Raw genomic sequence first — 16048 nt, 5'->3', positions numbered from 1 at the left:
GGGAGTCTTCACTCTCTTCTATACCTATTATCCTTAGGTTTGATCTTCTCATTGAGTCCTGGATTTCCTGTATGTTTTGGACCAGTAGCTTTTTCCGCTTTACATTATCTTTGACAGTTGAGTCAATGATTTCTATGGAATCTTCTGCTCCTGAGATTCTCTCTTCCATCTCTTGTATTCTGTTGGTGAAGCTTGTATCTACAGCTCCTTGTCTCTTCTTTTGGTTTTCTATATCCAGGGTTGTTTCCATGTGTTCTTTCTTGATTGCTTCTATTTCCATTTTTAATTCCTTCAACTGTTTGATTGTGTTTTCCTGGAATTCTTTCAGGGATTTTTGCGATTCCTCTCTGTAGGCTTTTACTTGTTTATTAATGTTTTCCTGTGCTTCCCTAAGTGTGTTCATGTCTTTCTTGAAGTCCTCCAGCATCATGATCAAATATGATTTTGAAACTAGATCTTGCTTTTCTGGTGTGTTTGGATATTCCATGTTTGTTTTGGTGGGAGAATTGGGCTCCGATGATGGCATGTAGTCTTGGTTTCTGTTGCTTGGGTTCCTGCGCTTGCCTCTCGCCATCAGATTATCTCTAGTGTTACTTTGTTCTGCTATTTCTGACAGTGGCTAGACTGTCCTATAAGCCTGTGTGTCAGGAGTGCTGTAGACCTGTTTTCCTCTCTTTCAGTCAGTTATGGGGACAGAGTGTTCTGCTTTCGGGCGTGAAGTTTTTCCTCTCTACAGGTCTTCAGCTGTTCCTGTGGGCCTGTGTCTTGAGTTCACCAGGCAGCTTTCTTGCAGCAGAAAATTTGGTCTTACCTGTGGTCCCGAGGCTCAGGTTCGCTCGTGGGGTGCTGCCCAGGGGCTCTCTTCAGCGGCAGCAACCAGGAAGACCTGTGCCGCCCCTTCCGGGAGCTTCAGTGCACCAGGGTTCCAGATGGTCTTTGGCTTTTTCCTCTGGCGTCCGAGATGTGTGTGCAGGGAGCAGTCTCTTCTGGTTTCCCAGGCTTGTCTGCCTCTCTGAAGGTTTAGCTCTCCCTCCCACGGGATTTGGGTGCAGAGAACTGTTTATCCGGTCTGTTTCCTTCAGGGTCCGGTGGTGTCTCTGGCAGGTGTCCTGCTGCTCCTGGGCCCTCCTCTATACAGTTTCCTCTTGGGCCAGGGATGTGGGCAGGGGTGAGCAGTGTTGGTGGTCTCTTCCGCTCTGCAGCCTCAGGAGTGCCCACCTGACCAGGCGGTTGGGTCTCTCTCTCACCGGGTCTGGGAGTAGAGAGCTGCTGCGGGCCGGGATCCTCATTTAATTCTTATTTATTCTATATTTTATGGTTGTTAGTGAATCACAGTTATTAACTTTTCCATAATAATTTTATTATTCTTTTTAAATATGGAAATAACATGATTAGTGACTGGTTAACGACTATTGGTTATTCCTGCACAGATGCTGCACTTACATTTATGCTTCACCAGAGCTCTTCAAGCATATACTGCTGTCTGTTCAGTACCAGAGAAGGATGACGGGTGCCTTGTCCAAAGTCATGAGTCTTTTAGGAATTCTAAAAAGTGTGTCTATTTTACAGCTTAATTTGCCAGAGTTACATGATAGCAGGCTGCAAACATTTTTTAACTCCATTTTTCCAAGTTGCTAAATGATTTTTCTGTATCAGATCATAAATAATACCTTTTTTTCTCTTGTGGATTTTGTTTCATCTTGACTCTGAATTAATATCAATTATATATTATTTCCAGCGATTGTCAAAAATTTTCATGATCAGTTGGTATCTGTGCTACATATTGATACATTTAGATAACTGGCTTTGTTTTCTGATATGTCAGCTAACTTTGTAAATTATCTGAAGTTGAATATCTCACTTGTAATACAAATATAAAATAAAAATACTTTCATTGAACAGGCTAATCAGCATTAATATTATATTCATTTAATGTTCTTTAAACTTACTTTCTTATACAATACATATATAAATGGACATGTTTTGCCTGAATGTATGCATTTATACCATGTGCATGTTTGGTTGCACAGAAGTCAGAAGAGGATGTTTAGATTCCCGGATCTGGAGTTACGAATGGCTATGAACCACTCTAAGGATGCTTGTATCCAAATCCTGATATTCTAGGAGAGCAGAAAGTGCTCTTCACTACTGAACTACAACTCAAGCCCCAAGTTATTTCATTTGTAACCTAATTGATAATTTACTATTTTGAAAATTATTCAGAAAAACATGTAAAGTTTTTCCTATTTGTATGAAATTAAGTGACTTTTCACCTTTTATCTTCTCTGACATGAAAGATGAACCACTGTGGAACTCAGGCCCCCATCTGGTTGTCTCTGAGTGAATCAGAAGCCCTACCTCTTCCTGGGGAGATCAAGAAACTGACCGCTTGTGCCACTTGGCAGTTTTTGTTTAGCCCTGAAAAGGACTGCTGCCTCTTTCAAATCCCCGTATCTGTGAGAAACTGTGGTGATTTTTTTGTGTACTTACTGCAGCCCACTCAGGGATGTATGGGCTACTGTGCTGAAGGTAGGGGATCATCTTAATAATGTGAGAGGCTAACTGTAGAGGTGTGCGTGAGTGCATTTGTATTCTGAACAGGCTGTCATGAGCTAACGTAAGCAGGAGACTTGGTCTATCTTTATTGATAAATTAAAGACAACTTTCTGGATTAAATTGGCTAGGTTTGCTTAGAATATGTATTAATCTCTTTAAGTGCTCAAAAATGAATATTACTGTAAAGGTATTAAAGCAGAATTACTGCACATTAACACCTGAGCTGCTTAAGAAACTTGGTTTCTTCTTGGCCTTTCCCTTTCTAATTAAGTCGTGATGGATAGCAAGCAAATATATATATATAAAAAATTGGACTTCTGCATTATTTTATTTTTCATAAGCAATTTACTGAGTATTTATACTGAGCCAAGAATTACTTTAGGCCTTGGGGTTGGTTACTGTAAGAATCAAGATAAGTATGATCTCTCCCATAAAAGAATACCTCAAAGAAGTCATAAATAAGCTAGATATAGCTCACAAAGAAGAAATAAATATATACATATTCCACATGCAAAATTTCCCTAAAGAAGAATTTGCGATTGTATTTGTGATGTACTTGCATGTTGGAGTGCTTGTCTAGGATCTACAAAGCTTTAACCTCCAGTACTACAAAAACTGTAAAACTAGAAAAAACAAACAAAATGATATCAAATCATGTTTGTAGCTTCTGTACCACCTGGATAAATTCCTTTATTTTGGTTGTGATCTGGGCTATACAGCTACCTTGCAAGTAATAGTGTATGGAAAAGAAAACACAATGGTGATTTCATAGAAGAAGACTTGCTGATGCTATGTTTGATCATACCTAAAAATGGACCCAGAGGACAACATGAGCATCTAGAAAATTGTAATCTTCTAGAGAACAGATGAGAGTCATAAGTTTCAGAAGAAACAAGGGCCAGAAAAGAGTGAAGAACTCTCCCGTAGACTGATGAAAAACTTTGTGAGTGATGCACTATAATTTCCTGGAATGGATATTGAGACAGAAGAGGATGCCAGTGGGAGAAATTATGTTTGTTTTATGTCTAATATAGTCCTAAGATCAGCTTCCTGATTTTGACAAATACATCCTGGTCTTAAAATATGCTAACATTTTAAGAAAATAACTCAGAGGTATATATGGGAATTTTTCTGTGTTATAATTTATGTGTGTGAATCTAAAATTATTTTAAGCTAAAATATTTGTAAAAAAACAAAACCAAATTGTTTTGAAATTAATGCCTTATTAATTAAAGAAATCCAGGCATTACAAGAGACATATACTAGCACAAAGACATTGTCTTTGAAAATTAGTTTTGTAAGTCTTTAGAAACAGCTGATGAGTCTGAATAGATATCTGGATGAGGAGAATTAGGCAGACATGAAAAATATGATGGGAACAGAGTAAGAAGAACATACCAGAAGATGAATTCGGAGAGCCAGAGGTAACAACTCCAGGAACCTTAGTTCATTAAAGAACTTAGGTCGAATTAGAACCATTGTATAAAGCCTTAGGGGCTTTTCAAGAAGATTGAAAATGCAATTGGAGGATTGTATGGTAAAGGCATTATTCCTGGAGAAAGTTTCCTGTACACTGTTGCATTCATTCTATAGTGAAGCATGGAAGGGGTAGAAATACCTTGTACTGATGGCAAAGCGAGGGGAACACTGAGCTTACATGCAATTCTCAGACAAAATATGCATACATTACCCATATATATATATATATATATATATATATATATATATATATATATATGAGTAATATTTCTCTTCTAACCAATAAAGTATGTTCTTAGCATAGGTTAGAGGATAAGTTTAAAGTCATCCATTATTCCATGGGGCATTCATGTGTTTACAAATTGCAATTAATCATAGAATTATATAGAAGAGAATGCTGCAGGCAAGTGAAGGATGTAGTTCATAATCTGGAGACCATAGAGAAAGCCACTTCAGATCAGATGGCATTGACACTGAGAGCTGGAGGGTGCACAGACTATTGTCAGAGCAAGTGAGTCAGTATCAGCTAAAAGCAGCAGTAGGCAGCACACACTCAGGGGACAGGCTTAGAGTGAAAGCACAGCAGAAATGTTGGGGGCCCATGAGGAAGGGAGAGCACAGGAAGGCTTCTAGGCCATGGCACTAGTGCCATCTTCAGGAAGTTCTGCACTATATTATGAGATTAGGTTGAAAAACTAAGAAAACTTCTGGCAAAAAGCTGTGGAAAAAGTCACATGACATATAAAAATATAATGAGTTCAAGGGACATGGGATAGCAATTCTAACCATGTAACACAAATTAAAAAGTTGAAGAGTGGCAACAATACATTTGAAGAAAGTAGAGAGTAAAGACTCTTAAGATAGCTAGTTCTATAGCAGGATATAGCAATTCAAGAGACTGAACCACAACCAGATGCACACTGTGTGATACAAAACTAGTGGATCTTATATTCAAGGAGAAACAGATAAGCCTCCAATTAGATTGCATATCATCGACCACTCTGAGTAATAAAATGAAGCCAGCTTAAGCAAAGAGCAATGGTGTCAAGCAATTTGATCAAAGAGACTTTCACAAACAAACATTCTTAGTAAGTGGATGTACATATTTACAAAGATACACATCATCCTGGGCCCATAATAAGAAAACCAAAAAATTTTTAAATGAAGTTAATTAAAATTAGTATTGATTGAACATTTATTTTATATAACGAAAATTTGCAAATTAAGTATCTCAAGTAAGTACTTACAAATTTAGAGATGAAAAGAAATGTAAATGAGAATCAGAACAATAAGGCGAAAGAATGGACAGAATAGAAGTCAATAAACTGTAATTCACATAAACAACAGACAATTTAATCAATTAAAATATAATTCTTTTAATAGTTTAGTGAAAGCTACGATTCTTTACCCGTAAATACGGTTTAGAAAAGACCACATGGGGACCAGCTGTGTAGAGCAGGTGGTAGACTGTATGCTGAAAGATTCGTTCTCTAGGAACACACAAGTAGAAAGAGGGTTGGGGAGGAAGAGAGTGGGAGAGAGAAAGAATATTAGGGAGGCAATTGAAACAAGACACAGATGAGCTCACAGAGACCGAAGCAGCAAACACAGGGTCTAAATGGGTCTGCACCAGGTCCCTCTGTTGAGTGCTGTTGAGTGTTTTTATGAGATTCCGAATTGGGAGTATGAATTGATCTCTGATTCTGGTTTCTGCTCTCGGGACTCTCATCCTCCTGCTGGGTTGCTGTGTCCAACTTTTTGCTTCATCATATCGTATTTTATTTTGTAATGTTTGATTATTAGCTCTTAGAAGCTAATTATTAGCTCTAATAAGCTTAGAAGGCTGTTCCTTTCTAATGAGAGACAAAAGGGGAGTGGATCTGGAATGGAGAAAATGTGGGGTGGAACTGGGAGAAGCAGTGAAAGGGAAACTATAGTCAGGATATATTGTATGAGAAAAATTCATTTTCAATAGAAGGAAACAAGTAAAGTAAAAGTAAAGGTAAAGAACCCAGAAAAATATTTCAGAGATAATATAGATAATATGAGAACAAAGACAAAGGTACAGTTATGAACAATTCTATTATTACTTTGGTATCCCAGATGAACTATTTAAATTACCTAAAATGGGCACCCAGCCACAATCACTTAAAAGTAGGCTCTATTTGCATTCAAGAAGTTATATTTCTAATTCCGTACTACTTCATCCAGGAACCAGACCAGTTTGAGTGGGTACTTTCCAAACATATTGTGAAAATAATAATTTCACGAAAAATCTTGTGAATAAATGAAGAGAAATCTCTTGTCCTGAGGGAATAGAGCTAAGCTTCTGAGAAGCCAGGGCTACTCAAAACGACCAAAGCCAGACACACAAGAGAAAACATTATTCCTAAAAGTCTTGGAAGCTTTAAGGTGAAAACCTAGGCCTTGGGAGGCTGGGGTGACACAAAGTTTATTAATTTGAGTTTGGGTTACACAGTAAGTTCCCAGCCAGCCTGAGCTAATAAGTAAAACCCTAGATTGAGGATAAAAATATTATGACCCAGCCATAAAATTCTTCTTGGCCAAGAAACCAAAATCATTGTGTGCATAAAATCTCTATAAAATGGAAAATTATGAATATAGCTGTTATTCGGAAGAAAAGTGGCAGCATTATGGTAAGAGTGTATTTAGTATCATACAAGAATGCAAAATTGTCCTTCAAAGTGACTGTATCACTTTGCACTCCTGCAGCCCAAACATTTGGAATTATCAATGTTCTGATGTTTACTAGTGAAGATGCCGAAGAAGATAAGAAAGCTACAAGTATTTCAAACTACAGTCCCTGCCCATCGATTTTCTGTTTGATCTTATCCTTAAAGGAGGAAAATTCTTATAAAAAAAAATCCCAGAGAGAGCAACTACATCCTAAACTCAGATGAAAATGTATTTTTCCAAGACCACTTCTTAGCTATATGCGGATTTACACATTTATGGTAAAAATAAGAACAATTTTATGATTTAAATAAAAATGCAAACCTTAAATTTTTGCAGCTATTTCTGATGTGAAGTTACACACGTGTGGCCCTGGAGAAACAGAAATTGGAGGTGGCTGTATTGGTGTGTATTACATTGTTTATTTTTTAAATTTTTTATTAAGTATATTTCTTTATTTACATTTCAAATGTTATTCCCCTTCCCGGTTTTCTGTCCATAAGTCCCCATTTCCTCCCCCTCCCATATATGGATATTCCCCACAACCATCCCTTTTACGACTCCCCAATATTCCCCTGCACTGTGCAGGACCAAGGACTTCCCCTTCTACTGGTGTCCCAACAAGGCTATTCTCTGCTACATATGCAGTTGGAGCCCTGGGTCAGTCCATGTACAGTCTTTGGGTAGTGGTTTAGTGCCTGGAAGCTATGGTTGGTTGGCATTGTTGTTTTAATGGGGTTGCAAGCTCCTTCAGCTCTTTCAATCTTTCCTCTAATTCCCTCAAAGGGGATCCTATTCTCAGTTTGGTGGTTTGCTGCTAGTATTGACCTCTGTATTGGACATGCTCTGGATGTGTCTCTCAGGAGAGATCTATATCCGGTCCCTTTCAGCTTGCATTTTTTAGCTTCATCAATCTTATTTTGGTGGCTGTACATATATGGGCCGCATGTGGGGCAGGCTCTGAATGGCCATTCCTTAAGTAGCTGCTCTAAACTTTGCTCCCATATCCCCTCCCTTGGATATTTTCCCCTTTTATGAAGGAGTTTGAGCATCTGCATTTTGGTCATCCTTCTTCTTGAGCTTCCTGTGGTCTGTGGATTGCACCTTGGGTAATTCGAGCTTTTGGGCTAATATCCACTTATCAATGAGTGAATACCAAGTGTGTTTTTTTGTGATTGAGTTACCTCACTAAGGATATTTTTTAGTTCCATCCATTTGCCTATGAATTTTATGAAGTCATTGTTTTTGATAGCTGAGTAGTACTCCATTGTGTAGATGTACCACATTTTTTTAATCCATTCCTCTGTTGAAGGGCATCTGGGTTCTTTCCAGCTTCTGGCTACTATAAATAAGGCTGCTATGAACATAGTGGAGCATATGTCTTTGTTGTATGTTGGAGCATCTTTGGGTATATGCCCAAGAGAGGCAGAGCTGGGTCCTCAGGTAGTGAAATGTCCAATTTTCTAAGGAAACTCCAGACTGATTTTCAGAGTGGTTGTACCAGTTTGCAGTCCCACCAACAACAGATAAGTGTTCCTCTTTCTCCACATCCTCGACAACATCTGCTGTCACCTGAGTTTTTTATCTTAGCCACTCTGACTGGTGTGAGGTGGAATCTCAGGGTTGTTTTGATTTGCACTTCCCTGATGATTAAGAATGTTGAACATTTCTTTAGGTGCTTTTTGGCCATTCCATAAACCTCAGCTGAGAATGTTTTGTTTAGCTCTGTGCTCCATTTTTAATAGGGCTATTTGGCGCTCTGGAGTCTAACTTCTTGAGTTATTTGTATATTTTGGATATTAGCCCTCTATCAGTTGTAGGATTGGTAAAGATCTTTCCCCAATCTGTTGGTTGCTGTTTTTTCCTAATGACAGTGTCCTTTGCCTTACAGAAGCTTTGCAGTTTTATGAGATCCCATTTGTCGATTCTTGATCTTAGAGCATGAGTCATTAGTATTTTGTTCAGGAAATTTTCCCCAGTGCCCATGTGTTTGAGACTCTTCCCCACTTTATCTTCTATTAGTTAGAGTGTGTCTGGTTTGATGTGGAGGTCCTTGATCCAGTTGGACTTAAGCTCTGAACATGGTGATAAGCATGGATCAATTTGCATTCTTCTACATGTTGACCTCCAGTTGAACCAGCACCATTTGCTGAAAATGCTATCTTTTTTCCTTTGGATGGTTTTGACTCCTTTGTCAAAAATCAAGTGACCATAGGTGTGTGGGTTCATTTCTGGGTCTTTAATTCTGTTCCACTGATCTATTTGCCTGCCTCTGTACCAATACCATGCAGTTTGTATGACTATTGCTCTGTAATACTGCTTGAAGTCAGGGATGGTGATTCCTCCAGAAGTTCTTCTATTGTTGAGTATAGTTTTCACTATCCTGGGTTTTTTGTTATTCTAAATTAATTTGCAAATTGCTCTTTCTATCTCTATAAAGAATTGAGTAGGAATTTTAATGGGGATTGCACTGAATCTATAGGTTGTTTTTGATAAAATGGCCATCTTTACTATATTAATCCTGCCAATCCTTGAGCATGGAAGATCTTTCCATCTTCTGAGATCTTCCTCAATTTCTTGCTTCAGAGACTTGAAGTTCTCTTCATACCAATATTTCACTTTCTTGGTTAAAGTCAGACCAAGATATTTGATATTATTTGGGACTATTTTGAAGGGTGTCATTGAAAGAATAAAGATTTTAAACTATCTCCCGCTGACCTTGCTGTGAAAACAAGTGCACCTCACAACAAAGAAAAACATAACATGTTTTGGGGATGTAGCCTGGCTATAGTCACCACAAACCATCTGACCTCAATAAGGCCTGACTCAACTGTCCTGAGAAAAATGAGAATTAGGGTCAGCTTGCCCCAGAAGCAGGGTGGTCTAGAGTTGAACTGAGCCCAAGTTACAAACCAATGAAATTGCTTTGTGTAACTGTTGCCAACTACCTATGTAATTTTCCCTATAAATACCTTCCCCTAATTGGGCTCGGGGTCAACTCCTCTGTCTCCTGTGTAAGATACGTGTTGTCCCCAGAGCTCTGGTTCCTCAAGTACACCTCTTGTTCATTACATCAAGACCAGTTTCTCATGAGTTCTTGGGGGTTGCGTTGTCTCGAGATTTGAGTGGGGGTCTTCCCCACCCCAGTGGTCTTTCATCATTTCCTTAATTTCTTTCTCAGCCTGTTTATCCTTTGAGTAGAGGAAGGCTACTGATTTCTTTCAGTTAATTTTATACCCCGAAACTTTGCTGAAGTTGGTTATCAGGTGAAGTAGTTCTCTGGTGGAACCTTTGGGGTTACTTAAGTACACTATCATATCATCTGCAAATAGCGATATTTGGATTTCTTCCCTTCCAATTTGTATCCCGTTGACCGCCTTTTGCTGTCTGATTGCTCCAACTAGACTTCGAGTACTATATTGAATAAATGGGCAGCCTTGTCTAGTCCCTGAGTTTGGTGGAATTGCTTCAAGTTTCTCTCCATTTAGTTTAATGTCAGCTACTGGTTTGCAGTATATTGCCTTTACTATGTTTAGATATGGGCCTTGAAATCCTGATCTTTCCAGGACTTTTATCATGAAGGGGTGTTGAATTTTGTCAAATGCTTTCTCAGCATCTAATGAAATGATCATGTGGTTCTTATCTTTGAGTTTGTTTATATAGTGGATAACATTGATGGATTTTCGTATATTATACTATCCCTGCATCCCTAGGATGAAGCCTACTTGACCATGATGGATGACCATTTTGATGTGTTCTTGGGATTGTTTTGCAAGAATTTTATTGAGTATTTTTGCATCAATATTCATAAGGGAAATTGTTCTGAAGTTCTCTTTCTTTGTTGAGTCTTTGTGTGCTTTTGGTATAAGAGTAATTGTGGCTTCATAGAAGGAATTTGATAGTGCTCCATCTGTTTCAATTTTGTGGAATAGTTTGGATAGTATTGGTGTGAGGTCTTCTATGAAGGTCTGATAGAATTCTGCACTGAACCCATCAGGACCTGGGCTCTTTTTGGTTGGGAGAATTTTAATAACTGCTTCTATTTCCTTAGGAGTTATGGGGTTGTTTAGATGATTTATTTATTCCTGATTTAACTTTGGTACCTAGTATCTGTCTAAAAAAATGTCCATTCCCTCTAGTTTTGTCAGTTTTGTTGAATATAGGCTTTTGTAGTAGGATCTGATAATTTTTTTTAATTTCTTCAGAATCTGCTGTTATGTCTCCCTTTTCATTTCTGATTTTGATAATTTGGATACATTCTCTGTGACCACTGGTTAGTCTGGCTAAGGGTTTACCTATCTTTGTTGATTTTCTCAAAGAACCAGCTCCTGATTTTGTTGATTCTGTGTATAGTCCTTTTCATTTCTATTCAGTTGATTTCAACTTTGAGTTTGATTTTTTTCCTTCCTTCTACTCCTTCTGGGTGTATTTATTTCTTTTTGTTCTAGTGCTTTTAGGTGCGCTGTCAAGCTGCTGACATATGCTCTCTCTCCTGTTTCTTTTTGCAGGCACTCAGAGCTATGAGTTTTCCTTTTATTACCACTTTCATTGTGTCCCATAATTTCGGGAATGTTGTATCTTCATTTTCATTAACTTTTAAGAAGTCTTTAATTTCTTTCATTATTTCTTCATTGACCAAGTTGTCATTGAGTAGAGCATTGTTCAACTTCCATGTATGTGTGGGCTTTCTGTCATTATTATTGTTATTGAAGACCAGTTTTAGTGCATGTTGATCTGATAGGATGCATGAGATTATTTCTATCTTCCTGTATCTGTCAAGGCCTGTTTTGTGACCGATTATATGGTCAATTTTGAAGAAGGTTCCATGAGGTGCTGAGAAGAAGATATATCCTTTTGTTTTAGGATGGAATGTTCTATAAGTATTTGTTAAATCCATTTGATTCATAACTTCTGTTAGTTTCTCTCCCTCTCTTTAATTTCTGTTTCCATTGATGAGAGTGGGGTGTTGAAATCTCCTACTATTATTATGTGAGGTGCAATGTGTACTTTGAGCTTTAGTAAGGTTTCTTTTATGTATGTAGGTGCCCATGCATTTGGAGCATAGATACTTAGGCTTGAGAGTTCATCTAGGTGCATTTTTCCTTTGATGAATATGAAGTGTCCTTCCTGATCTTTTTTAATGACTTTTTCGTTGAAAGTCAATTTTATTTGATATTAGAATGGCAACTCTAGCTTGATTCTTCAGGCCATTTTCTTGGAAAGTTGATTTCCAGCCATTTACTCTGAGGTAGTATCTGTCTTTGTCTCTCAGGTGTGTTTCCTGCATGCAGCAAAATGTTGGGTCCTCTTTATGTATCCAGTTTGTTAGTATATGTCTTTTTATTGGGGGAATTGAGTCCATTGATGTTGAGAGATATTAAGGAATACTGAATGTTGCTTTCAGTTATTTTCGTTGTTAAAGGTGGAATTATGTTTGTTTTTCTCTCTTTTGGTTTCATTGCAAGGAAATTATATTCTTCCTTTCTGTACAGTGTAATTTCTCTCCTTGTGTTGGATTTTTCCGTATATTATCCTGAATTTGTAGAAAGATATTGTGTAAATTTTGTTTTGTCATGGAATATCTTGGTTTCTCCATCTATGTTAATTGAAACTTTTGCTGGATACAGTAACTTCGGCTGGCGTTTGTGTTCTCTTAGCGTCTGTATGATATCTGTCTAGGATCTTCTGGCTTCTTTGGTAGTGTCTGATGAGAAGTCTGGTGTAATTCTTGTAGGTTTGCCTTTATATGTCACTTGACCTTTTTCCCTTACTGCTTTTAATATTCTTTCTTTGTTTTGTGCATTTGGTGTTTTATAAAACTATTATGAGATGGAAGGAATTTCTCTTCTGGTTCAACTATTTGGAGTTCTGTAGGCTTCTTGTATGTTTATGGGCATCTCTTTCTTTAGGTTATGGAAGTTTTCTTCTATAATTTTGTTGAATATATTTACTGGCCCTTTAAGTTGGGAGTCTTCACTCTCTTCTATAACTATTATCCTTAGGTTTGATCTTCTCATTGTGTCCTGGATTTCCTGTATGTTTTGGGCTAGGAGCTTTTTGCATTTTACACTATCTTTGACAGTTGTGTCTATGTTTTCTATGGTATCTTCTGCCCCTGAGATTCTCTCCTCTGTTTCTTGTATTCTGTTTGGATGCCTGTATCTATTGCTCCTTGTCTCTTCCTTTGGTTTTCTATATCCAGAGTTGTCTCCCTTTTTGCTTTCTTTTTTGTTTCTATTTCCATTTTCAATTCATTCACCTGTTTGATTGTGTTTTCCTGTAATTCTTTCAGGGATTTTGTGTTTTCTCTCTAAGAGCTTCTACTTGTTTACTTGTGTTTTCCTGCATTTATTTAAGGGAGTGCTTTATGTCTTTCTTAAAGTCTTCCATCATTATCAAAAAATGTGATTTTAAATCTAAATCTTGCTTTTCTGGTTTGAATATCCAGTATTTTCTTTGGTGGGAGTACTGGGATCTGATGATGCCAAGGAGTCTTGATTTCTGTTGCTTAGATTCCTACCCTTGCCTCTAGCCATTGTGTTGTCTCTGGTGTTTGTTTGTCTTGTTGTTTCTGAGAGTGACTTGACCCTGCTGTAGGCCTTTGTGTCAGCTCTCCTGTAGAACTGTTTTCCTGTTTCCTTTCAGCCTTTCCTGAGAACAGATGTTCTGATTTCAGGTGTGTCAGCGCTCCTGGAAACTGTCTTCCAGCTCTAGGCATGGGCAAGAATCAAAGGGTCCTGCCCCTGATTGCTCGTAGGTCCTTGCACCCAGCGGGCACAGTTGGCACTATGTGATTCCTCTTGGGTCTGCACTGTGGGCAGAGGGCATTCTCCTCTGACTTCTCAGGAGTATCCACACTTCTGAGGCTACAGCTCTCTCCCCCAGGAGATTTGGGTGCAGGGAGCTGTTTGGCAGGTTCAGTTTGGTCCTGGGCACAGACCAGAACTGCGCCGACCAGCAGCTGTCTGTTCCTATATTCCTGTGTCCACAGGAACTGTGCAGTTTCCCCTTGGACCAAGGATGTGGGCCGAGGTGTGCAGAGGTGGCAGTCTGTCCTGTGGTCTTAGGATGTCTGTACTCCTGGGTGGTCCACTCTGTTCCCCATGGGATTTGGGTGTAGGGAACTGTGGGATGGTATCAGTTCACTTCCCGGCAGAGCCACAAACAGGAAGTGCCCTGATCCAGAGGACTTCTACTTCTGTATATTCTGAATCCACCAAGCAGGTCACTCTGTAGCAGAAAAGTGGTTCTTACCTCTGCACTCAGGTAAGTTGGTTCACACAGAGACTGTCTTCCAACTCTAGATGCGGGTAGGAATCAAAGGGTACTGCGTCTGTTTACTCATGTAGGTCCTTGCACCCAGCAGGAACAGTTGGCACTATGTGATTCCCTCTTGGGTCTGGACTATGGGCAGATGGTATTCTCCTATGACTTCTCAGGAGTATCCACACTTCTGAGAGTCCAGCTCTCTCCCCCACAGGATTTGGGTGCAGGGAGCTGTTTGGCCAGTCCAGTTTGGCCCTGGGCACAGACCAGAACCATGGGTACTGGCGGCTGACTGTTCCTCTATCCCTGTGTCCAGAGGCACTGTTCAGTTTCCCCTTGGACCATGGATGTGAGCCAAGGTGTGCAGAGGTGGCAGTCTGTCCTGTGGTCTCAGGATGTGTGCACTCCTGGGTAGTCCACTCTCTTCCCTCTTCATTTTTTTTATTATGTTTTTATGTGATCGTGAATTTTTTCCCCTGTGGCTTTAAATCTTGAATTATAGAAGAATCACCAGAATGACAAAAATCATCAATAACAATGACTTTTGTAATTTTTGTGTGTAGAACATATTCCTAAGGTTGGTAGATGTACAGAGATTTGTTTTGAAAAAAGCTATAAATATTGGCAGAATCATTCACAAGAAAATTGATGATTGCACTTAATTTTCATAAAACTTTACATGCATTTTACCTATTATGTTCAAAGCTCTTCCTTCTGGAACTGTTCAAGCAAGTGTGAAGCACAATAGTTATAACAACATTTTTTAATAATGTGGAAAAATGTCTTAAAACTACAATAAGCTGAGCACAGTGGTATGTATCTTTGATCACAGTTGGAAGATTATTGTAGGTTTTTGGCTTCATAGGATGACCATCTCTCAATACAAACAAACATTAGCCACTTCATTGTGTCTATAAACAAATAAGATTCCCTAAAACTAGGAGGTAGAGTTTTTATCTGGTTAGTATGATTAATACCTCTGAGTTACTTCTCCACAGTCTTCCAGTTGCAGGTTGATTTTGCAGGCAGCTTTCCCAGTATATCTGATACCAAAACATTATACTATCTCAAATTCTGAGCTTCATTAGAGCCTGTGTTATAAATTTTACTTTTGCTTTAATATTTTAGATATAAAAATAAAGCAATATTCCTTAAACATTGTAACAATAAGGTCATGATGATTATTGGTCTATTATGTGTACTAAACATGGACTTCCCTAATCAGAGATCTGTATTAAAGAAAAAAATCAATTTTTCTTCTTGCATAAATAACACATTTCAATTGTACTTGGGGTGTACTATGTAGGACAGAGCTTGTCTGTCCTATTTCAAGCCCTGAGTTCAAAATGAGCACCACAAAAAGCAATAGGCATATTTACTTCTTTATTTGCTTATTTCAGCAAATTGTGATTATTTAAAATATTGGTATAATTATTTAAAATTTAAAATATACAAAACTGTACACAAATTGAAGCAACATAAGCAAAAATCCTCACTATGACTGTGGTCACTTAGCTTAAGATTACTAGGATATTTGCAGCTGGGCATACATTAATCTCAGAATTTAGGAGACAAAGGAAGATTGAGGTAGAGGGCTGTAAGACACTTTCTCTAGAGCTCCAGAATGTTTGCTGTTATCATGTTAATTGCAAAATAATCTATTTGAAGTACTTGTTGGGATATGGTGTCTAATGAAATGATCCTTTAAATAATTTGAGAATAAGTTTCATTATTTTTTATTTTTTCTTTTCTTTTATTGGATATTTTCAATATTTACATTTCAAATGTTATCTACTTTCCCAGTGTCTCCAGTGGACCCCTCTTCCCCAAATCCACCCACACCCTGCCTCCATGAGGGTGCTACCCTACCCATTCACCCATGCCCTCTTACCTCCCCGCCCTGGCATTCCCCTACACTGGAGCATTTAGCTTTCACCAGACCAAAGGCTTCTCCTCCCATTGATGCCTAACAAGGCCCATCCTCTGCTACATATGCATCTGGAGCCCTGGGTCCCTCCAGGTGTACTCTTTGGTTGGTGGTTTAGTCCCTGGG

At 38.5% G+C, this 16048-nt stretch overlaps 1 protein-coding gene across 1 annotated transcript in view; it reads left to right on the top strand.

Annotated features, from left to right (window-relative positions):
* Nucleotides 1–16048, top strand: part of Vwde (von Willebrand factor D and EGF domains) — a 75539-nt gene that overhangs the window by 8393 nt on the left and 51098 nt on the right. The window contains exons 2-3 of the mRNA XM_087659536.1: nucleotides 2298–2529; nucleotides 7069–7134. Of these exons, the coding sequence (XP_087515662.1) occupies nucleotides 2298–2529; nucleotides 7069–7134 (298 nt within the window). The remainder of the gene's footprint in view (nucleotides 1–2297; nucleotides 2530–7068; nucleotides 7135–16048) is intronic.

Source organism: Rattus norvegicus, chromosome 4, assembly GCF_021556685.1.
Source record: "Rattus norvegicus strain SHRSP/BbbUtx chromosome 4, alternate assembly SHRSP_T2T, whole genome shotgun sequence".
Lineage (NCBI taxonomy): Eukaryota > Metazoa > Chordata > Mammalia > Rodentia > Muridae > Rattus > Rattus norvegicus.
The sequence above is the reverse complement of the archived record's forward strand: the minus strand, read 5'-3'. Positions and strand labels throughout refer to the sequence as shown.